The following is a 23,680-nucleotide window of genomic DNA, read 5'->3' as shown; positions in this document are numbered from 1 at the left end:
ACATTCGGGTAAATAGGGTCAATGTTAACTAATTTATACATAAAAAGCAAAGATTGACTGGATATTTGCAAAATAAATAAGATTATAAAATTTCAAAATCTACTAAAAATATTTTATCGTAATTAGGTGAAAATTCATACAGTTTTAGCTTCCTTACATTAAATGTGACATTTTTTAATACATGAACTATAAACATAAACGCAGAATTAACAAAGATATTAGTAATTTTGTTTAAATGCCCATACAAATCTAACGATCATTAATTGCCTACGACGTCATAAGTTCGTACCATATTGTATGGGGCGTTTTTCAGGGAACCTCGGAAGCGCCGCAAATCTGACCCTTTAAATCCCTGTAGCTCCGAAAGTAATGATCGCAGATACCCTGTTACTTTTACAAAATTGTTTTACTATTAGCTTACTCTTAATTTATATACAATTTAAAACACTATCATCATCCCTATTCTTCAGTTATGGTGATTGCATTTTTTGATAATAGCAATCTATGTAATTGTATGTAATTATGTAAACTGTCTCATTGGTCCCGTGGTTAGCTGGTTCAGCTACGGACAATGAGGTCCAGGCAAACAAAAAAAAATAGGTTATTGGGATTTTTCTTACAAAGAAAATCTTAATAGCAGCCTGAAGTTGGAAAGTTGGCGGTTTTAGTACATCCTCGTGCCTCGGAGAGCACGTAAAGCCGTCGGTCCTGCGTCTGATCTCTCACCGGTCGTGTGGGTCTGCCGTCCCATCGGATTTCGAGAGTGAGGGAAGAGAGAGTGCACCTGTTCTTGCGCACACACTTGTGCACTATATCTCCTGCGTACATGGTGAATCTCGCCATGAGATTAGCCTTTTCTTTTTTATTATTCTTTACAAGTTAGCCCTTGACTACAATCTCACCTGATGGTAAGTGATGATGTAATCTAAGATGGAAGCCTCCGTGACCGAAAAGTCGGTTGGGAGCATATTATATTAATTATGTATGTTTGTACTAGCCGCGAAATAACCCGTGCAGTTTCCATTCCTTGGGAATAGCCTTTGACAATCTCACATAACGTGGCTTTCTAGTGGTAAAAGAATTTTTAAAATCGGTTTAGCAGATTCAGAGATTACCCCTACAATACCATCTTTACCTCTTTATAATATAAGTATAGATGACAAAATCTTCTCTTTGCAGCTCAGTGATATTTAACTAGATTATGGTTAATTAGTATCACTCCAACGCTTAATTAGCAAAGGGGAGATAATTCACAAAATTAACGCCTTGTGCGAACTGTGAGTTTCCCGTGAGTTTCCGAAGTAAAGGCAGGTGCGAACATCTAAGTATGCTAATCCCGGAAAACTCACCCCTTGGGGACCAGAGATTTGCACCCGATTTTACACCTGAAGTTTAATAAATTATTATTTTATACTTGTTTGTGTGATATCCTCTTTTATGTAGATAGTATAAAACAAAGTTTTGACGACGCTTTGTTTGTCCTCATTTTCACCTTCGACGAACGGATCTCTTTCCCATTAGCTATCATAAAAATGAAATCTCTTTGTAAGTGTCCAAAGAAAAGAAGCTTAATTTCCTCTGTATGAGTTCAAGAGTTCTCTTTTCTAAATCTTCTAATCTAAACTTATAATAAAACTGGTCGAATTCTATACATTTATTCGCAATTTGAGATTTTACTTATAGCATTTGTAACAACAAACATTACCGTAGCATAGAGTACTACTAACGCCATCTAGAAACTATACTTATAATACGAATTCTGTACATTTCGTCATTGTGTACATTGAAGATATTTTGAATTTTTTTGTTGGGGGGCATTATATAATCGTCAATAAAATACGAAATATAATTGGATTCAAAAATTTTTAAAATTCAAACACAAGTGGTGAAATAGGGCTTGAAAGTTTACATTGATTTCCACGCAGCCAAAGTCGCGGGCGTCCGCTAGTAATGTATATAAACGTTTAAGTAGGTATACAAAATAAAATTCGAAAATAGAATTCATAATCTTACTTCGGAATACAAACACATTACCGCCAAAAGGTGGCCAATAAAAAATGATGTACCCTCGAAATGCAAAAAGTTGACGTGTGAAACTTTGGCATATTGTTCGCTTTGAACGGATGGGCCGTTATATTAAACCGCGGGAAGCCGCACTCAATTTCAAGGAAAAAACTTATAAATTACTTCCAGTTACGAAGCTGATCTCTTTTGGATAGGGCATTTTTTATTGGTGTTACGGTTTTAGCGTTAATTTTGAGTTTTTATTCGTACGCTTTTGTACGTTATTATATTTAGATGTTTCAGTTCCACAATATTGGAAAAGTTTGGCTTTTAAGTTTACTTCTAAGTATCCTTATGTTCATATCCCTACATAGTAGTTTAAAATTAGACTAAGTTAAAAACATGTTCGTTTTGCCCTTGTTTCCAATTATTTAAATATCTACACAATATTAAACTCGCAGCTGATATAATTGATCTATTTATTGTATGTATTGTCCTATTTTTTGAATCAAAACGTCAGAAATGTAAAAAACTTACTTGAAATTTTCTATAAAAAAAATGTTTCATCTTGGTATGCTAGGTATAGCTTTTATATAAATAATAATCTCTTTAGTTATTTTTTTCAAAGTAACAGTTAATGTGTTTAATATTTCTATTTCTTTTGAAATATTGCAAAATATATTAAAAATACCAACTTATAACCCATAAAGCAGTGTATTGTGTATTGTGGTTATGCTCCATGGATTTTTTTCTAAAATAAATAGAATTATTATTATTATTAATTATCAAAAAACTATACGTACGTCATAAAACTAGAGGTCATAGCCTAGTGGATATGACCTCTGCCTCCGATTCCGGAGGGTGTGGGTTCGAATCCGGTCCCGGGCATGCACCTCCAACTTTTCAGTTGTGTGCATTTTAAGAAATTAAATATCACGTGTCTCAATCGGTGAAGGAAAACATCGTGAGGAAACCTGCATACCAGAGAATTATCTTCATTCTCTGCGTGTGTGAAGTCTGCCAATCCGCACTGAGCCAGCGTGGTGGACTATTGGCCTAACCCCTCTCATTCTGAGAGGAGACTCGAGCTCAGCAGTGAGCCGAATATGGGTTGATGACGACGACGTAATAAAACAATGAAGTATACAGAAATGTGGAAAAAAGCGCATCCAAAACGATTTTCATCGTTCCACGTTAACAGATAGGAAAAAGTTTTAGACGCAGCCATGGTAAAGAGGCTCTTTGTATAAGAGTGCTCTTTTTGCGAAAGTTATGGCCCCAGGATTAAATTCTCTTTTCTTTAACACCACTTCATTGTGGAGGTGGCTTTATTGAGCAAACAAACTTCAGTTGTTTGATCTTTCCACGACACACTGTTTGTGGAAGTTTTGTTTAGATTTTTTTCGTTTTTTAAGTGAAAACTTTGTCGCTTTGGCGGAAAATTTCATTGGTTTAGGTTACTCACAAATAGCCGAGCAAAGAGCCGTGATAGCCCAGTGGATATGACCTCTGCCTCCGATTCCGGAGGGTGTGGGTTCGAATCCGGTCCGGGGCATGCACGTCCAACTTTTCAGTTGTGTGCGTTTTAAGAGATTAAATATCACGTGTCTCAATCGGTGAAGGAAGACATCGTGAGGAAACCTGCATACCAGAGAATTATCTTAATTCTCTGCGTGTGTGAAGTCTGCCAATCCACATTGGGCCAGCGTGGTGGACTATTAGCCTAACCCCTCTCATTCTGAGGGGAGACTCGAGCTCAGCAGTGAGCCGAATATGGGTTGATGACGTGACTCACAAATAATATAAATGTCTATCGTCTCTTGGTTTTGCACCCCTGGCCCAGCTGGCCTATTCACAATTTTGGTCTTTATTATAAACCTATTATAATAAACATCAAATCAATTAAAAAATGTCATATACCTGCTGTATTCCAGTAGGCACCAGATGACATTTGTTACATAGAATCTCAATTTCGTATATGTCAACTAGCATACGTCAAAGATAGTGGATTGGCCTGCAGATGTCTCTGTAGAACGCGGTTAAAAGGAGATGGCCCAAAATTGTATGGAGCCCAGTCATTGTCCCTAGCGGAAATAAAAGAAGATATTTTTTTTAACTTAATAGTTTTGATTATACAAATCTACGAATTTACTTTAATTCTTTCGAAATAATATTCATTATCACCCAAGAAATGTAACATTAATAAGGCTTATATTGGCGGATAGATGACGTTTTCAATGCAGTAATCGATTTGACGTTTGCTGTCAATTGTCATGTCATAGTTGCTCTGAGGGCGCCATCTTGATCTATCTCAAAAACTTGGGTTTTTATTTTATTTATTTATTTTTATTTAGTTAGATTTAATAGACTTTAATAAATTTTAATAAAATCCTTGTATTTTTTAAATTTTAATGATATGGGGTACAAGGGTGGACCATCTCTTTTTCAAAAATTAGACCCCGCCTCTTGCATCCACGTCCATATTTGTATGAAGAACATGTGTGTTTTCTAGTATCTGGGTGTGTTTATACATTACATAAATATTTTTCATGTATTTACTAGCCGACTGCCGACACTTACGTAGTTCCCGTTCCCGTGACAATACGCGAAATAAATAGGAATCTGCTCCTCAGTTACAAAATAAAGTTTGAAATAACGTGGCGTAAGAAGAATAACCATAAATCCTTGAACAAGACGAATGTAACAATGTAAATAAACAATTAATTAATTAATCCAGTGATGACCAATTAAAACAGTAAAGACTTAACTTCTGATAACACAGCTGAATAGTGCAGTGCGACTGTTTTTCATAAATACAAGGTCGCAGGTTCGATTCCCACTACGGGAAATTTTTGGTGTGATGTGTATAACTCAACAATATCCAGTAGCAATATTTTGTATCTGGCTGCTATTCACAGTGGCGTGAACAAATATTTTAATACTAGCTGACGCCGCACGATTTCACCCGCGTAGTTCCCGTTCCCATAGGAATACAGGGATAATATATAGCCTATAGCCTTCCTCGATAAATGGGCTATCTATCGCTGAAAGAATTTTTCAAATCGGACCTGTAGTTCCAGAGATTAGCGCGTTCAATCAAACAAACAAACTCTTCAGCTTTATAATATTAGTATAGATGAGTAGGTAGCTCTTAGCACTTCTAAATGCGCCAGAGAGGTTGTCAAAAACGTTATAATGAGGTAAACTATTTAAAGCAGAACTAACAGATTTTTTATCGTGTCTAAATATAATATACCTCCATATTTAAATGCTTATTACACAAGTTACGTTTTGATCTCAGACGTAATTGGTCTGAGGTTTTGATGACCTTAAATACTAGCACGCAAGTAATAATTAACTAAGCATAAATATCGAATATCGTTTTAACAGCTTGTTAAATTATTTATTGTAGTGTGTGCTACCGAGATGTACGAATACGCGAGAGTTTTGTGTTTAGCTGTGGTGTTTTTTGCGCGAAACAGCTATGGTACTACTAGCTCTAGGATTGTTTATTATATTGGTTAATTTTATTATTATTATTATTATTATTAATTAATAATTGATCTAATTATGTTATTTCCCTTGTAAATAACTGACGTATCATTATAGTACGCATAGTGCCTACCCTAGTTAGCCTAGTGCAAGCCACTGCTGTTAACTCCACAAAAACCTACTGGAATCGACGATTTTTTGCAAAGAATAACAAAATAGATCAATTATACAGTTTTCATATAGAACATACAACTAAGAACTTATAACGCTTTTTCGAATTTAAATGTATAATATTGATATATAATAATATTATTTATTTAAACACGATATAATAAAACCTGTTTCAAGTTCAGGATAACTCGAAAATCACCATATTTACTACATTTCGTGTGATGCTTAAAAATGTAAATACGCTCTGTCTTTACATTTTTAAACAAAACTCGACCCAAAAATCGGCAAATCTCCGATTTTTTATTATATTGTTTGAAAGCATTAGGGCTGTGTTTTCCAAATTTCCAATTCAATAAAAATTGTGGTAAAATATTTACACACAATAAACCGCGAAATTTTTGGACTTGTTTTAATATCAGCTCTATTATCTCCTAATCCAAACTAAAGCTTTTCACGAAATTTTTAGATACTTAGATATACAAAGACAGAGCTCTATGAGGGTCCGGACAAAATAATAAAAAAAAATAAAAATCATGTTTTGTTAGTTTGTTGTCGAAATTGACTGGCCATAACAAATAACGTAACTTTCTATTGCTAAAAAAAATTCAAAATCGGCTCAGTACATCCTTTACAATTAGCGGTAATCTCTGGATGTACAGAGCCGATGTCCAATGCCGATTGTTAGTGTCCGGTGTACTATGTGCCCTACAGTTTAGTAGCCCCTACATGCTAGTTTTTTAAGTTAGTTAGTTAGTTAGTTAGTTAAATAACTATTTATAATATTTTGTATGCAAAAAAAGGTATAATATTTATTGTATTTTCTTTATGCTTTCAGAACAAGATCTTCCACCGAATCCAATAAATAATTCAGGTACGTAAAATGTATCAATATGCGTTGAATACATTTCTCAATCGGACCATTTTTTTTTCTGATTGTATAAATGCCGTAGGCTCCTTATGGGACCTCAGTGACGTCAGGGGGGGTTTGGGCGAGGACAAAAGCATCGCCTGATGGGGCCCGAAGGCAGAAGTAGAGTAGATGGGCGGAACGACTCTCTAAAGGCGTCTCCTCTGAGACTCTGACCTCGGCTTAGAGGGCCGTTCGGGAAGATCAATTGGCCCAGCTGGAGATCGAACCCAGGACCTCCTTCTTGTCAAGCTACTGTGCAAACTATTGTACCACGGAGGCTGAAGGGGGATCCAAGCTCCTACCCACCTTTTTATGGAGGAAGCGCTGAATCAGTACATTAAAATGGACTGATATTGAAAATGATGATACAATTTTTGATATAATATTGAGCAATCATATTGATTTCACAAAATAAGTAAGGTAATATTTGGGTAATATATAATGTTTTTGTTTGTTTATGCTGTTATTGCATGTCGAAGAACGATTTAATAAAGATTCTTGACCTGCCTAGGCGCTGAATAATTATAACAGAATATGCGCATACCCAATTAGTAATCTTTAGCATGATACCTATTTATAAACAAATATTAGAAACTAGATAACCAAATACTAGTAACTAAATGACCAAATACTAGTAACTAGATGTCCAAATATTGTATACTAGCTGCTATCCGCGTCTTCGTCCACGTGAAATTAGGGTTTCCTCAAATTTTTTCTAAGTAACAGCCCAATACAATCAGTAGTTTTTGCGTGAAAGAGTTCATATCATCATTAGAATCGGTTTTTCGCAAATCTTGTAATACGCATGTTTTTTTTCGGGACAACCTATTATATATGTATATATTATGGATCAACACATTAGGTTGTCCCGAAAAACCGATTCTAAACAAGTCCCGTAGACGCGGCTCTAATGTTTTAATGGCGTTCAATATCATTTGGTAATGGCGGTCTTTTGTCATATTGTCAAGGCGTTTTCAAATTTAGTTCAGGTTCTGCGGGACTTCCCTCGTGGCGCGGAGTCTATTTAATTTTTATATTAACTTTTCTATGAAATCATTAACATTTACTAATTGATATTGATATATTTAGGAGTCTCAATCCAAGTGCTACACGAAATTAATATTTTTTATATTAAATTTGATACGTGTCAAATACCCTTACGCCCTGGCATATACTACCGCCAGTGGCGTGCATAATATTTTCAACTAGGGTAGGTATTAATTTACAATTTGTAAAATTGAAGATATCTTTTCCAGTAAAATTTGTTCATAATGAGTTCTTTGTATCCGTATCCGATGTAAATTATATATATTATAATATAGTTACAGGACCATCGTCTGGAGGACAAACGCCAAACACTCTTAACAATGTGGCAGGAGTGCAGTTTCCATCACAAATTCCTCAAAATATTAATCAAGTACCAAATGCAGTTGGACAACTGGGAGGTAACGTGAACAATCTTGGACAACTTCCAGTTACTGGTCAAGTACCAGGGATAGGACAACTGACAAGCATAACCGGCGGTGCTGGTCAATTACCAGCTACAGCAGGACAGTTGTCAAGTGCTACCAGCAGTGGACAGTTACCAGTGGTTGGAGAATTGTCAAGTCTTTCTAGCAGTGGACAGTTACCAGTGGTTGGAGAATTGTCAAGTCTTTCTAGCAGTGGACAGTTACCAGCGGTGGGACAAAATGTTATTGGAAATAATGGTGGATTACCGGTAGAAGGACAAGGGCAAAATATTAATAGCAATAATGGTGGATTACCAGCGGGAGGACAAGGACAAAATAATAATAATGGCAATAATGGTGGATTACCAGCGGGAGGACAAGGACAAAATAATACTAATGGTGGATTACAAGCTGGAGGACAAGGACAAAATAATAATAATGGCAATAATGGTGGATTACCAGCGGGAGGACAAGGACAAAATAATAATAATGGTGGATTACAAGCGGGAGGACAAGGACAAAATAATAATAATGGCAATAATAGTGGATTACCAGCGGGAGGACAAGGGCAAAATGTTAATGGAAATAATGGAGGACCAACAACAGATGGACCATGGCCAAGATATGTTCCCAGTAATGTTCCTGGATGTTGCTGGCAATACGGACCATCGCCAAATGCTTCCGGTAATGTTGGTGTATCACCAGCGGGATGGAAAAATAATAATGGCAATAATGGAGGATTACCAGTTGGATGGCAAAATGTCAATGGAAATATTGTAGGACCACCAGCGGGAGGACCATGGCAAAATGTTATTGGAGGACCTCCAGTGGGAGGGCCATGGTCAAATATTCCCGGGCAAAATGTTAATGGCAATAATGGTGGTTCACCAGCGGGAGGACAATGGCAAAATGTTATTGGAGGACCTCCAGTGGGAGGCTCATGGTCAAATGTTCCCGGGCAAAATGTTAATGGCAATAATGGTGGTTCACCAGCGGGAGGACAATGGCAAAATGTTATTGGAGGATCTCCAGTGGGAGGGCCATGGTTAAATGTTCCCGGGCAAAATGTTAATGGCAATAATGGTGGTTCACCAGCGGGAGGACAATGGCAAAATGTTATTGGAGGACCTCCAGTGGGAGGGCCATGGTCAAATGTTCCCGGGCAAAATGTTAATGGCAATAATGGTGATTCACCAGCGGGAGGACAATGGCAAAATGTTATTGGAGGACCTCCAGTGGGAGGGCCATGGTCAAATGCTCCCGGGCAAAATGTTAATGGTAATAATGGTGGTTCACCAGCGGGAGGACAATGGCAAAATGTTATTGGAGGACCTCCAGTGGGAGGGCCATGGTCAAATGTTAATGGCAATAATGGTGGATTACAAGCGGGAGGACAAGGGCAAAATGTAAATGGCAATAATGGTGGATTACAAGCGGGAGGACAAGGGCAAAATGTAAATGGCAATAATGGTGGATTACAAGCGGGAGGACAAGGGCAAAATGTAAATGGCAATAATGGCGGATTGCCAACGGGAGGACAATTACCAAATGTTCCTGGCAATGTTGGTGGATTACCATCCAAAGGTCAGTTGCCTAACGTCCCCGAAAATGTTGGAGGGCTATCAACAGGAGATAGTACTATCAGTTACTTAAACATTACATTATTAGAATCTTTTTCAAACACAAATTTTTAATGTATTCACTAAACTAGCATCGAAGTTAAACTAAATTAGAATTCGATGTATGTTTTTCACATTTTTTTCTAAATAACAGCCAAATCCAATCGGTAATTTTTGCATGAAAGACTTCATACCATCATTACAAACAGTTTTTGCAAATCTCACAGGAACCATGGTTTCTTTCGGGGAAATTATGTCTAGGATATATTCTATTTACAATACAAACTTCAGGTTAAATAATCGCGGCCTTAAAGAGTATCTCAGGAAACCATGAAGTTTTCGAGGCAAAGAAGATTTAATCCAGGGTACTGTCTATCTTTATTTTAAATTTCAGCCAAATCGGTTTGGTAGTTGCGGCGTTAAAAATAAAGCATAATATATTTTAACCTTTAATTCAATTAATCAATCAAATTAGATAACAAGACGTTAGCCAAGATTGAAGTGAAATTAAAATTTAATATTGTACTAGCTGGTTTCAAGGTTTCACCCGCGTGGTTCCCGTATCCGGGAATCCGGGGATAATATATAGCCTTCCTCGATAAATGGGCTATCTAACACTGAAAGAATTTTTCAAATCGAACCAGTAGTTCCTGAGATTAGCGCGTTCAATCAAACAAACAAACTTTATAATATTAGTATAGATGTGATATTTTCGTTTAAAATAATTGAATGGCTCAACAAATTGCTCATAATCAGTGAATTAGTTGCATTCATTTACTAAAATCTTCCATGTTAAGGTCATGAAATGGTTCATGTTTCTTTTTATTTTTCCATAGGTAACGAATTGTCCATCGAGAGGCCTTGCCACGTATCCAAAATGGATTGCATTCAAAAGTATTTTGCATCTCATGGTCATTGCAATGAACCGAAAGGTCTTGTACAAGATCCTTTGGTCAGGCCCATATCTACATTATTTCTAACTGGATCAAATTTGACTTTGACTGCCTTTAACGCTGTTTACTCAGGTTTAAATGGAAGAATTGAGGACTTTTAGTGAGTATAATTTGCATATTTAATAATTTTCTGCGTATTTTTTAAGCAAATATATTATTCTAGCTTTATGAAAAAATTGGAACGATGACATATTATCTCGTCAATACCTACTTAGATTGATGGTAACTCTTTGCTAGAGATCCTTAATGCTAGAACTTAGATTTATGTGTGTTTTTGGAAGAGTCACTGAGTTAACATTGAGTTAAAGTTGAGAGTTGCTATTCATTTTTGACGGCCCCTGTGGCGCAGTGGTATGCGCGGTGGATTTACAAAACGGAGGTCCTGGGTTCGATCCCCGGCTGGGCCGATTAAGATTTTCTTAATTGGTCCCGGTCTGACTGATGTGAGGCTTTGGCCGTGGCTAGTTACCACCCTACCGGCAAAGATATACCGCCAAGCGATTTAGCGTTCCGGTACGATGTCGTGTAGAAACCGAAAAGGGGCTGGATTTTCATCCTTCTCCTAACAAGGTAGCCCGCTTCCACCTTAGACTGATCATCACTTACCATCAGGTGAGATTGTAGGCAAGGGCTAACTTGTCAACATCATCATCATCATCATCATCATATCAAGCGATGGACGTCCACTGCAGGACATAGGCCTTTTATAGGGACTTCCAAACATCACGATACTGAGCCGCCTGCATCCAACAAATCCCTGCGACTTGCTTGATGTCGTCAATCCACCTGGTCGGGGGGTCGACCAACACTGCGCTTACTAGTGCGGGGTCGCTATTCCAGCACTTTGGGACCCCAATATCCATCGACTTTTCGAACCCCCGCCCATTGCCACTTCAGCTTCGAAACTCGTTGAGCTATGTCGGTGACTTTGGTTCTTCTGCGGATCTCCTCATTTCTGATTCGATCACGCAGAGATACTCCTATAACTAACTAACTTGTTAAGAATAAAAAAAAATTGTTTTTTTTTAGCGTTAACAAAGCAACTGATAACCTTGTGATCCTCATTCAGTTCAACAATGTGACGTTTTACTCAAAAGACACTCGATACGAGTTTCACCGGCCCGCTAAAGAAGCCATCGTCAACGTGGATTACGTATTCTTCAGTTTCAGTAATTATTATTTCATTAATTATTTTTTTTTTAATTTCATAATTATCAACCCATATTCGGTTCACTGGCCAATAGTCCTCCATGCTGGCCCAATGCGGATTGGCAGTCTTCACACACGCAGAGAATTATTAATCAAATTCTCTGGTATGCAGGTTTCCTCACGCTGTTTTTCCTTCTCCGTTTCATACAATTTATTCGACCATTTCCACGAATTAATTCATATTGATTAAGTTTTGTGCAACTTTTTAGTTATGTGCATTTTCAGAAATTAAATATCACGAGTCTCAAACGTTGAAGGAAAACATCGTGAGGAAACCTGCATACCTGAGAATTTTCTTAATTCTCTGCGTGTGTGAAGTCTGCCAATCCACATTGGGCTAGCTTGGTGGACTATTGGCATACCTCCCTCATTCTGAAAGGAGACTCGAGCTCAGGAGTAAGCTGAATATGCGTTGATAATGATGAAATTAATTTTATAACATTACTACAAGATATACTTCGTTTTGGATTTTTTTTATTTTAAAACTTTATTGCTAACTTAACGATTGCTATGAAATTCCGCAGAATCATTCTCTACAACGACGGTAATTCCGCAAATCAACGACTTGCTGTTGGAAAAAAGTGAAACGTTCGCGTTTGTCGATGAACCTGGCAGATTGACTACCGGACCGAAAGCGTTTGTTAGTTCAGGTAAGTAAATGTTATCGCCGCGTTGCAACGACTTGCGGTACGGACGGCTTCAGTGCTCGTGGCGTTCGAGCCGTCCACATCTCTTGTTGTGTAATTCTTTATTGGTTACTTGGGATAGGCGGGGAGAGTGACTTGAGTGGAAAAGGGGAGTGTTAGATATCTGTCAAAGGCGCCTTTAACCCGACACACATCGCTCACAAGTGCGTGACTCCACTCAAGGTCATTCTCTGCCACTCAGGGTTTATTAGTAACATTCTTAGTGGGAGTTCTTGGACCTGACAGACTTTCATTCAATAATTGTGTTTGCGGACAACCGATGAAACCCCTTATACTCCGACACCAAGTCAATAGTCAAACAGTCTTCTCCATGAATTCGTTACGAATCCTTACCACAAACACTTGTACTACAGCCTTTCTTTATGAGTACTGTTTACCAACAAAGAAATTAGAAATGAAGGTAGAAAACGCATGTCATTTCATAACTTATTTATTTTTAACTATGTATGGTTGAAGGCGTGATAGCCCAGTGGATATGACCTCTGCTTCCGATTCCGAAGGGTGTGGGTTTGAATCCGATCGGGGGCATGCACCTCCAACTTTCTCAGTTGTGTGCATTATAAGAAATTAAATATCACGTGTCTTAAAACGGTGAAGGAAAAACATCGTGAGGAAACCTGCATACCGGGGAATTTACATAATTCTCTGCGTGTGTAAAGTCTGCTGGATTGGGCCAGCGTGGTGGACTGGCCGAACCCCTCTCACTCTGAGAGGAGACTCGAACTCAGCAGTGAGCCGAATATGGGTTGATAATGATGAAGTCAATAGTCAGTCTTCTCCATGGGTTCGTTATGAATTCTTACGACAAACATTTAAATCCGTAGCGATTCAATGATAATTAAAGAACAGCCTCCGTGGCGCAGTGGTATGCGCGGTGGATTTACAAGACGGAGGTTTCAGGATCCGCGATTGGGTCGATTGAGGCTTACTAATTGGTCCAGGTCAGGTGGGAGGCTTCGGCTGTGGCTACATACCACCCTACCGGCAAAGACGTACCACCAAGCATCCCCAACTTTTCAGCGATGTGTGTTTTAATTAAACGAGTCCCAAACGATGAAAAAAAAAAACATCGTAAGGAAACCTGCATATATGAGAATTTTCTTAACTCTCTACGTGTGTGTGTACCATATCAGCCGATGGACGTCCACTGCAGGACATAGGCCTTTTGTAGGGACTTCCAAACATCACGATACTGAGCCGCCTGCATCCGGCGAAGTGTGTGAAGTCTGCCAATCCGCATTGGGCCAGCGCGGTGGACTATTAGCTTAACCCTCTCAATCTGAGAGGAGACTCGTGCTCAATATGAGTTGTTAATGATGTCTTCTTTTGCAGATCCAGGTGTACCGGCCACCGCTTTAGACCTAGCAGCGAATCCGTCTAAATACACACAAGAATTCTTTTTAACTGAAGGTGCGTTTATAGCTGCGACCTTTATACAACATAGTATTTGTAACTTCGGGCTTGAAGTTTTATAAGCGATTGTTGATTTTGGAATAAAATTAATAAAGCATGCGTCTCTTTGTAAACTTGAGAAGTTTTTATTTTATGTTCCCTATTTTTTTTACCTTTTTCATAGACTTTTCATAGAGGAAATATGGAGACTCGAGCTTGGCAGTGAGCCGAATATGAAGCAATTTCCACATTCAAATAATGCAATGCGCAAATTGCGCAAATATTGGACCAACGATATTTTGTACTAGAGGAAATGCACTAGTGCTAATTTCATTTAGTCGCTTATTAAACAACGAAAGTTTAATAAGCGACTAATCACATAATACCTAAATATTGTCTACAATGTCGAGTTGTGTGTTGAAGTGTCAAAACTATTTATACACATAAATATATAATGTAAGTAAACACAAAATTGTAAGTGCGCAGTGGAGTTGCTAAATTCGGATCACTGTTTGAGGTGATTTTGTAGGGACGTAACATATCTATAATATAAAATATCGTTGGTTAGGATTGCAATCATAACAGGGAGGCATATTCGCTCAGCGAAAAATCTCTTAAAATAAAAATAAAAAAAAACAATGTATAATTATGATTTTATTTGCAATGCAATCGCTAGATTAAATTTGTTAAACAACGTATAAAAAACTACATAGCTTATATAATATAAGCAATTATAATACTGTTAGCAACATACGTACGGAGGGTGTAGGTTCGAACCCAGTCCGGGGCATGCATCTCCAACTTTTCAGTTATCTGCATTTTAAGAAATTAAATATCACATCACTCATACGGTGAAGGAAAAAATATCGTGAAGAAACCTGTATACATGAGAATTTTCTTAATTGTCTGCGTGTGTGAAGTCTGTCAATCCGCATTGGGCCAGCGTGGTGGACTATTGGCCTAACCCCTCTCATCCTGAGAGGAGACTCGGCAGTGAGCCGAACATGGGTCTATAACTATAGCAACTTATAGAAAAGATTGTTTTTTTTTTTTTTTTTTATTCTTTACAAGTTAGCCCTTGACTACAATCTCACCTGATGGTAAGTGATGATGCAGTCTAAGATGGAAGCGGGCTAACTTGTTAGGAGGAGGATGAAAATCCACACCCCTTTCGGTTTGTACACGGCATCGTACCGGAACGCTAAATCGCTTGGCGGTACGTCTTTGCCGGTAGGGTGGTAACTATCCACGGCCGAAGCCTCCCACCAGCCAGACCTGGACAAATTAAGAAAATCTCAATCTGCCCAGCCGGGGATCGAACCCAGGACCTCCGTTTTGTAAATCCACCGCGCATACCACTGCGCCACGGAGGCCGTCAAAAATCTTTTTTTTGTTGCATTTTGTTTTTCTTTTCAGTAATTTTGTAAAATGATTATTTTATTTTTGTTTAATTGTTTATTATTCCGTGAAAACGGCAACTGTAATATCTTCTCGGGTAAATTGCTGTAAATAAATATTGAAGCAAATAAAACTTAAAGAAGCACAAAAATACTTAATGATTTATTGATGATTTTTGACGGCGTCCTTGGTTCGATCCCCGGCTGGGCCGATTGAGGTTTTCATAGTTGGTCTAGGTTTGACTGGTGAGAGGCTTCGGCCGTGGCTAGTTACCCTACAGACAAAGACTTACCGCCAAGCAATTTAGCATTCCGTTACAGTGTCGTGTAGAAACGTGTCATGTAGAAACGAAACAAAATGGGTGTGGATTTTCATCCTCCTCCTAATAAGTTAGCCCGCGGCCGTCTTAATTTGCATCATCACTTACCATCAGATGAGATTGCAGTCAAGGGCTACGAGTAAAGCAGTTTTCAGTGATAGGTTTAGGTTTGATTGGTGCATGATCTTCGATAAGTGTTATTTTATCTTAGTGGTTTTTATTGAATCCAATGCTATAGTTTGCCCAGTTCGTTCGTTACACTCCCGATAGTCCGCGCGGGCCGGGAGGAGGTAGCGATGCTCTGCGCGCACGACTTCACACCCGCGCAGTCCGTTTCTCTGCCCCCTATAACGACTGTCCCGATTAAATGCGTGTTGCCGAATCCCACGCACCACAAAAGTTTAAAAACAAATTTGCGTGCATTCGATAGTTATCTATAAACAATTAATTAAATCTTTGATTTGAACAATTTGTATGTTTGATTAATTGGAACGTGATTACCTTAATCAATATAAACTGTAACGGATTTTAGCGCCAGACTCGATTACTTTGTTTCAAAATGATTTTGAAATCGGTAGTGTGTCTCGGTTTTTTCACGTCTATTTGTCTGGGAAATGAACTTCTCGATTATGAAAATTCTGCTGGTAAATATATTGTAACATAATCTTTGTAACACTTTTAATAAAACTTTTGTATGTAATATTTACCCGTGATAGATATGACCTGCTTTGCCTCCGATACCGGAGGGTGTGGGTTCGAATCCGGTCCGGGGCAAACAGTTGTGTGCATTTTAAGAAATTAAATATCACGTGTCTCAAACGGTGAACAAAAACATCGTAAGAAAACCTGCATATCAGAGAATTTTCTTAATTCTCTGCGTGTGTGAAGTCTGCCAATCCGCATTGGGCCAGCGTGGTGGACTATTGGCCTAACCCCTCTCATTCTGAGAGGAGACTCGAGCTCAGCAGTGAGCCGAATATGGGTTTATAACCATGTAATATTTACAGAATAAAGAATAATTTGTAGTATAATATTTGTGATATTATTTTGTTAAATTTCGTATCACAAAAGATTGATTTGCATTTCTTTTTAAATTTTATATTTTTTTTCAAATGATAAATCAATGATGTTAAAAGAAAAAAGAGGTAGATAGGTTACATAAACCACATTTGATAATTACAACTGGCACGCAAAAAATATTTTAGCGACGTTGTCAACGGCGCGATGACAGTGCAGCGACTGAGCTCAGGTTTGCTAATTAGCATAGTTTTAACGTGCCTCTTGCGGTCGGCGTATAAATTAACTACCCCTTTTTTCTTCTAAAATCATTGGTATTAATATACCTATTATAATTTTCTTCTGAGCATTATAACATTTAGAAAATTTCTACGAAAACCATAATGAAAAAATTAAAGTAAGTAGTGAATAGTCATAAAGATATGGCTATATGTTTTAAACTTTGACTATTTAGACTGTGGACCTGTTTCGTACCCAAATTCACCAACAAAAAAGTCTGTCGTTTTTTGAGGGAGACGAGGTAAACTCACACAACGAAATATTTAACACCATTAAATATATTGTCCGTATATTTTCCATACACTAAACACAACTATAAATTTGACTCGCAATACACACACGCGTAATTTTTACACAGACTAAACTACTTACTTTAACACATCGCTTAGACTACCCACAGAATATATACACAGAATATTCGATTATTTGATTGATTTTTTGCTGTTCCGTCAAAAGAATCGAAAATAAATAAAATTAAGATAGAAATACTTACAAATGAAACGTTACTCGTTATTTTGCTAAACTGCAAGTTTTTGGCCGTTTTTTATACCATTCAACTACACAAACCGGCATTTTTAGGGAGCTCTTTACACGACGAAAATGATTACAAGAATGAAACATCGATTTAATAGCAACAGTTTTTATAAACGCGTTAGATCATTGATTTTTGATCTTTGCTTTGGCAGGTCCTGTTATTAATGGTCAATGGTTTTTAAGCGTCAAAATCGGTCAATTAATAGATTCTGAAAACACACTTTAGTTAATCAAAAAACCACATATTCAACTAGGTTACGATATTATGAGATTTTACATTCAGCTATTGTATTTTAGAAGAGATAGATGAAAACATAGAAAGGCCATGTCGAATTTTCGATATGTTTTGTATCAGAGAATACTTTGTGAAGCATGCTCGTTGTAAGGAAGCCTTTGGACCCACACCGTCGCCACTCTACAAGGCTCAATCTAATTTCTATCTGCCAAGAGTGAACATGAGTGTCAATTCGCTGAATATCGAATACACAGAACTGAATACAAGAGTTTCGGAATTCTAGTGAGTGATAATTATTATAATTAGTTTTTTCTTATTAATTTTATATTAGAAATAATATGAATATAAAAACAAAAAAAAAGTTTTTTTTTAAGTGAGCGAATATTCACCTGCATAGATGGTGCCTATGCAATTTTAACTTGAAGATACCTTTTTATTAATTGAAAATATGGCTGGGAGCTCCAGCTACTCTTTTCCGACTAGTTGGAGGGGAATTGGAATATTAGTCATATTATAAAAAAGATATGGCAAATATTCTTAAAAAAAATCTGGAACGAAGAACGAGTTCAAGAGATATCGACTCTCTATCAACATACAGCGATGCGCATACTTACGTAAAACTATCACATTCAAAAAATCTTTTCGCATATTTTATCAATCAACCACTGAGAGATAGCAATCAATAGATTTATTTTACATAAACGGACGCTGGGACTTCGTTCGCATCAAATTGCTGTTTTTACAAATCACGCAGGAACAATGTTTTTTTCCGGGATGAAAAGAAACCTATGTTCTGCTCCAATGTTCAATTTCTTCCTATACCAAGTTTTACACAATTCGGTTCAGTGCTTGAGCTATGAAAAGATAACAGTCAGTCAGACTAATATGTCTACTAACTAATATACTAATTTGACTAATAATATATATACATGAGCGAAGAAGATACCACTAAAATTATAAGAGATAAATAAATGTCATTGGTATAATATAAAATTTGACGGCCGCGTGGCGCAGTGGGTAGTGACCCTGCTTCCTGCATCCACGGCCGTGGGTTCGATTCCCACAACTGGAAAATATTTGTGTGATGAGCATGGGTTTTTCCAGTGTCTGTGTGTATTTATACATTATATATGTAGTATATAATTGTATATTAATATTATAATATCAACTATCTTAGCACCCATAACACAAGCTACTCTGTATGCTTACTTTGGGGCTAGATAATGATGTGTATTGTTTAAGTATATTTATTTATTTATTATTATTTTATTATAATCTTGTTATTTGTGTATTTTAATTGTATTGACTTGTCTCTCTAGGAAATTACACATTTTATCAATGCCAATTTCAGCATTAACAAGAAGACAGACAAACTGTTGCTAGCAGTAGAGTATACCAATTTAAAATTTGGTTCCAACGAAAACTATTTTAGATTCTACCGCAAGGGCACAGAACCTGTTGTTACTAGGGACTCATTTAATACTACTTTTCGTAAGTATATTTGTTTTATTTTGTTTAAATCTTATGAATATGATTGACCAGAGGACCCAACAGAGGTTGCCCTGCCCTTAACACTGACTTGATGGAATGCAATAAAAGTTTCCGAAATATTGTCAACAAAGGCTTACGTCAACTTTTCGTAGCATTACAAATAAAATGTAACAATAATTTTTCTTTATAAAGAAGTCTACCATTGAAAACCTTTTTTAAAATCAAGCTTTTATTATATGTTAATAACATTAACTAAAACTGATTACCATTTAGTATGAATGTAGTCGTTGAAACGAATCAAACGAGCTGAAACTTTAGGGGGTTGCATCGTTTAATTAAGGAGTTCCTAGGGCCACCTATGGCCACCAGGGTCTAATAATGGCACCTCCACCTTAATGGAGCTGCCATTATTAGACCCTGGTTACTATCTAGTATCAAAGTACTCGTTAAGACGAATAAAATGAGCCCGAACTTAATAGGGCTGCGTCGTTTAATTAGAGAGTTCCTATGGCCACCTTCCAGCACCATTATCAGACCCAGGTTACCATCTAGTATCAAAGTACACGTCAAGATAAATCAAACAAGCCGAAACTTGATAAAGTTGCGTCGTTTGATTACGGAATTCCTATGGCCACCTTCCAGCACCATCATCAGACCCAGGTTACCATCTAGTATCAAAGTAGTCGTCAAGATGAATCAAATGAAACTTGATGGCATTGCGTTATTTAATTAAGGAACTCCTATAGCCTTCCTGCTCCATCATCAGACACTGGTTACCGTATAATACCAAAGAACTTGTCAAGACAAATCAAATGACCTATGTGCCAGTTATATTTTGTTCTTTACATATATAGTAACAAGCCGTTACCCAGCAGTTTCACTCGCGTAGTTTCCGTTTCCCGTGAGATAAAATATAGCCTATGATGACCTTCACGCGGCTTTCTAGTGGTAAGTAAGAATTATCAAAATTGGTTTAGTACATCCAGGGGTTACCCCCTACCTAACCACAAACGTTATCTCTTTATTTTTGACCGACTTCATAAAAAGGAGGAGGATCTCAATTCGAGTCTAAGTCTAAGTGTGTATGTTACTCGATTACTCGAAGACTGGGTCGATTTAAATATTTTTTTTGTTTGTAATGTTAAACTTCTGAAGTGGTCCCATTGTCATCATGTCAGGATTTGATAATGGGATTTGATGATAGGATGGGAGATATAAAAAATCGTAAGGTCCACAATAGCATTTGATAATATTTTCATTAAGCACTTTAAATCACTACAATGTAATGAAGATTTACAGTAGTTACCTTGTGATTGGGTTTGATCAATTTGTATTGTAAAATCTTTCTACGTAGATATGGACCGGACTAAACTAAAATGCGATAAATAACATAATATTTTGTTTAACCATGTTGATCAGTTTTACTATTTCTAAAAGATCTACATGAAAAAACACTGTCTGTAAACCTAAACCTTAATAATATTCATATATGGCTTAAATTAATACATCATTAGGTTACCATTACAAACTGCTCAGCCGGTAGAACAAATGTTATGTTATTTATCGCTTTTTAGTTCAGTCGGTATATTTTTGATCTTTTTTAATTTTTAATCTAAATATAGATAAACTTTAAAATTAATAATAAATAATTTTAAGTATAGATTAACAATTAGTAAATTTCTTTCAGCAAACTTTGTGGTGACATTAACCATACCTAATCTGAATGATCTACAGTTACAAGACAGTGAACCTTTTCTGTACTCCAACAGTTTGACTGCCATATTTACTGTTGGACCTAATACTTTCATAGCCCCGGGTAAGAATTATATCATACACTAGGTAATTCTAATTAAACATTTTCTACCCCTATTTCGTAATCTACACAATAATATACAATCTCAAACCCATTGGCCTAGAGTGTCTTGTAGGGGAACTGTATAAAAAGAAGTTGGGGGCCCTAAATGAAGGGTAAAGATTTCTAACACAAGAAAAAAAATAGTGTATATAATAATTTATTTATTTTGCGACAACGTCACCCAGGTCCGACAAAATACTCTCTACGTACGTTTCACACCAAAACCGAAGCATCCTCAGTAGATGTTGACTCGTGCAATTGCAAAGTCAAGTCAAAAAAATGGTGCTCGCTTAAAATAAATATGACAGTGACTTAACCTACGTAGGATGTTTCCAACTTTTGGGCGTACGCTTATTTCGGGAATTAAGACACTGTTTTTATTAGTTTTGTCATTTCTGAAATGAAAAGTGTTAAAAAGTTAAATGATGTTGTGGATTATATTGTACTAATAATTTGATTTTACACGTAGTCCGGGGGCTCCGTATCTTTTAATATTATAAAGCTGAAGAGTTTGTTTGTTTGTTTGTTTGTTAGTTTGATTGAACGCGCTAATCTCAGGAACTACAGGTCCGATTTCAAAAATTCTTTCAGTGTTAGATAGCCTATTTATCGAGGAAGGTTATAGGCTATATATTATCTCCGTATTCCTACGGGAACGTGAACCACGCGGGTGAAACCGCGCAGCAGTCATTGATACGACTGATCCGTCGGTTGCTTCGCCCCTGCTCAAACCATGTCACAAAGCTATTCATTCACGGCTAAACCGTGCTACAATGATTTTTTATTTTTTTTTAAATAGTTCTATATTGGCTACAAAAATTCAGATTTCCTTAGAAGAGATAAAATCGAGGAGGCTGTGCCCAGTGATAATTATTAATTATTTACCAAGTTTTGTTATTTTTTTTATTTATTTTGTTTTTTATTATCATGCTCGTAGAAAAAGTGTTGTATGCCACTGCACGTAACTAGCGATTGTAGCACTCGTGCTGTTTATTGAGCAATTTGGCTTCACCTCATCGCACAACAATCGCTCGTGCTTCAACAACAGTGGCTACAACTATAGTGTTAAGAACTTTTAACATTTTAGAACCTTTTGTTATATTTTGTACATTCTGAGCTAATTCTAAGATAAATATTATTTTTCCATATCACTTTCAAATTTTAATAAACGGTCCAGCATAGACGCGATATGTGTGTTTTTGTTTTTGCTTGTTTTTCTTTTTTTTTTTCTTAAAAAAGGAAAAGATATGTTTTATATATTTTTTCTTTTTTTGTCTTACAAAAAAGAAAAAAAATTGCTATGTCTTTTAGTTTGAAATATGTTCAATATTCCCGTTATCAGTAGTCGGAAAATACTGAGTTAGGAGTGGGTACGACAATAGTCCAGGGGGTATAGAAACACCACCCCACAGAAATTAGTCCGGCCCCTTTACCACTGGGCTATTGAGGCTATTCATCATCATCATCATTATCAGCCGATGGACGTCCACTGCTGGACAAAGATCTCTTGCATGGACTTCCAAACAATACGGTCTCGAGTCGCCAGCATCCAGCGGCTCCTTGCAACCCGCTTGATGTCCTCGGTCCACTTGGTCGCTTTTATGTATATTATATTCTTTACCTACTATGTTAATTCTAACATTTATTTATTTTCTGTTTAGATCCACAGGATGAGCCGTTTGTATTGAAAAGTTTGATAGAGTTCGTAGCCGATGTCCCTAGCAATGTAATAGAAGGATTTCTAACCGAAGCAAATTTTTTGATTGCGTCATTTATTAAATATAATATTTGCGATTTTGGTTTCGAAATATTATAGATGATTATATTATTGTGTTATATTATAATCAGATTTTATAACTTAGTAACCAGGTTTCGACTGGCGTCAAAAATCTTCAAAAAAAGAAAGAAAATTAGGCTTTAACCTTCTCTTAACTTTATGCGATCTTATAGAAGCAATGAGATTAACAATAAAAGGACAATATAAGAACCAAAAGCTGACATGATAAAATTAAAAAAATATGTTGAATTAAAAGATATGTATTTTTCTGAGTTTTATTTAAAATCTTTATCTTAGGTAAAACGTAGGTAGCCATAAAAAGTAATGGTACGTATTATATAGTATAAGTGCGAAATACACCAACTCATTTGGTTAGTTTTGAAAAATCCGTAGGGAGACCATGTTATAATTTTTTATCGGATTTTCCAATTTTTTCTATCCTGTATCAATTTTTTTTAATAATTTAGCTGCTGCAATTAAAATTTTAAAGATATGATTTTTGTTAAATATGGCCGATTAAATAACCAATATATTATAATACTAAGATTGTAAATAATGTTTTGCCTTTTTGTAGAAGAAACTTTGAACGCCATAAATAAATGTTGTTGTCAAATACTTGCATAAAGTTTTAGCTAATAATAATTGATAGATAAACGAAGGAATGACATAAGAGATTTTTCTTTTAATTAGAGTGTACTGATAATTATAAAAGTTATAAGACACGACTGAAGGTCACGTGACACAACGTCGGAGTAGTATGCCCGAACTTCGAACCCATACGGGGCCCTTAGTCATGAGCTGCGATTTTCTTGCCAAATTTATTTGCCAAACCATTACGGCTGTCCCGATCACCTGCGTGTTGCCGAA

The 23,680-nt window shown here is 36.7% G+C and overlaps 2 protein-coding genes across 3 annotated transcripts in view; one reads left to right on the top strand and one right to left on the bottom strand.

Moving 5' to 3' along the window:
* The window catches only part of LOC112054661 (carbonic anhydrase-related protein 10), an 88,772-nt gene that overhangs the window by 47,666 nt on the left and 17,426 nt on the right, over window positions 1–23,680 (bottom strand). The gene's annotated exons all lie outside the window — the stretch shown is intronic.
* On the top strand, window positions 5,339–12,692 carry LOC112054668 (uncharacterized transmembrane protein DDB_G0289901). Its single transcript, XM_052888680.1, has 6 exons — window positions 5,339–5,524; window positions 6,503–6,538; window positions 7,900–9,612; window positions 10,484–10,700; window positions 11,630–11,769; window positions 12,334–12,692. Exons 1-6 carry the CDS (start codon window positions 5,431–5,433, stop codon window positions 12,465–12,467), a joined length of 2,334 nt encoding a protein of 777 aa, XP_052744640.1. The 5' UTR covers window positions 5,339–5,430; the 3' UTR covers window positions 12,468–12,692.

The sequence above is a fragment of the Bicyclus anynana genome, chromosome 23 (assembly GCF_947172395.1).
Source record: "Bicyclus anynana chromosome 23, ilBicAnyn1.1, whole genome shotgun sequence".
In the NCBI taxonomy this organism is placed as follows: domain Eukaryota; kingdom Metazoa; phylum Arthropoda; class Insecta; order Lepidoptera; family Nymphalidae; genus Bicyclus; species Bicyclus anynana.
This window is presented reverse-complemented; position numbering and strand designations above follow the sequence as displayed.

Bases quoted from the DNA above. Each gene is read 5' to 3' on its own strand.
- LOC112054668 (XM_052888680.1), top strand. From the start codon at position 5,431: ATGTACGAATACGCGAGAGTTTTGTGTTTAGCTGTGGTGTTTTTTGCG. The intron at 9,613-10,483 runs GTCAGTTGCCTA...ATTTTTCCATAG, and splicing joins TGGTGGATTACCATCCAAAG to GTAACGAATTGTCCATCGAG. The intron at 11,770-12,333 runs GTAATTATTATT...GAAATTCCGCAG, and splicing joins TTACGTATTCTTCAGTTTCA to AATCATTCTCTACAACGACG.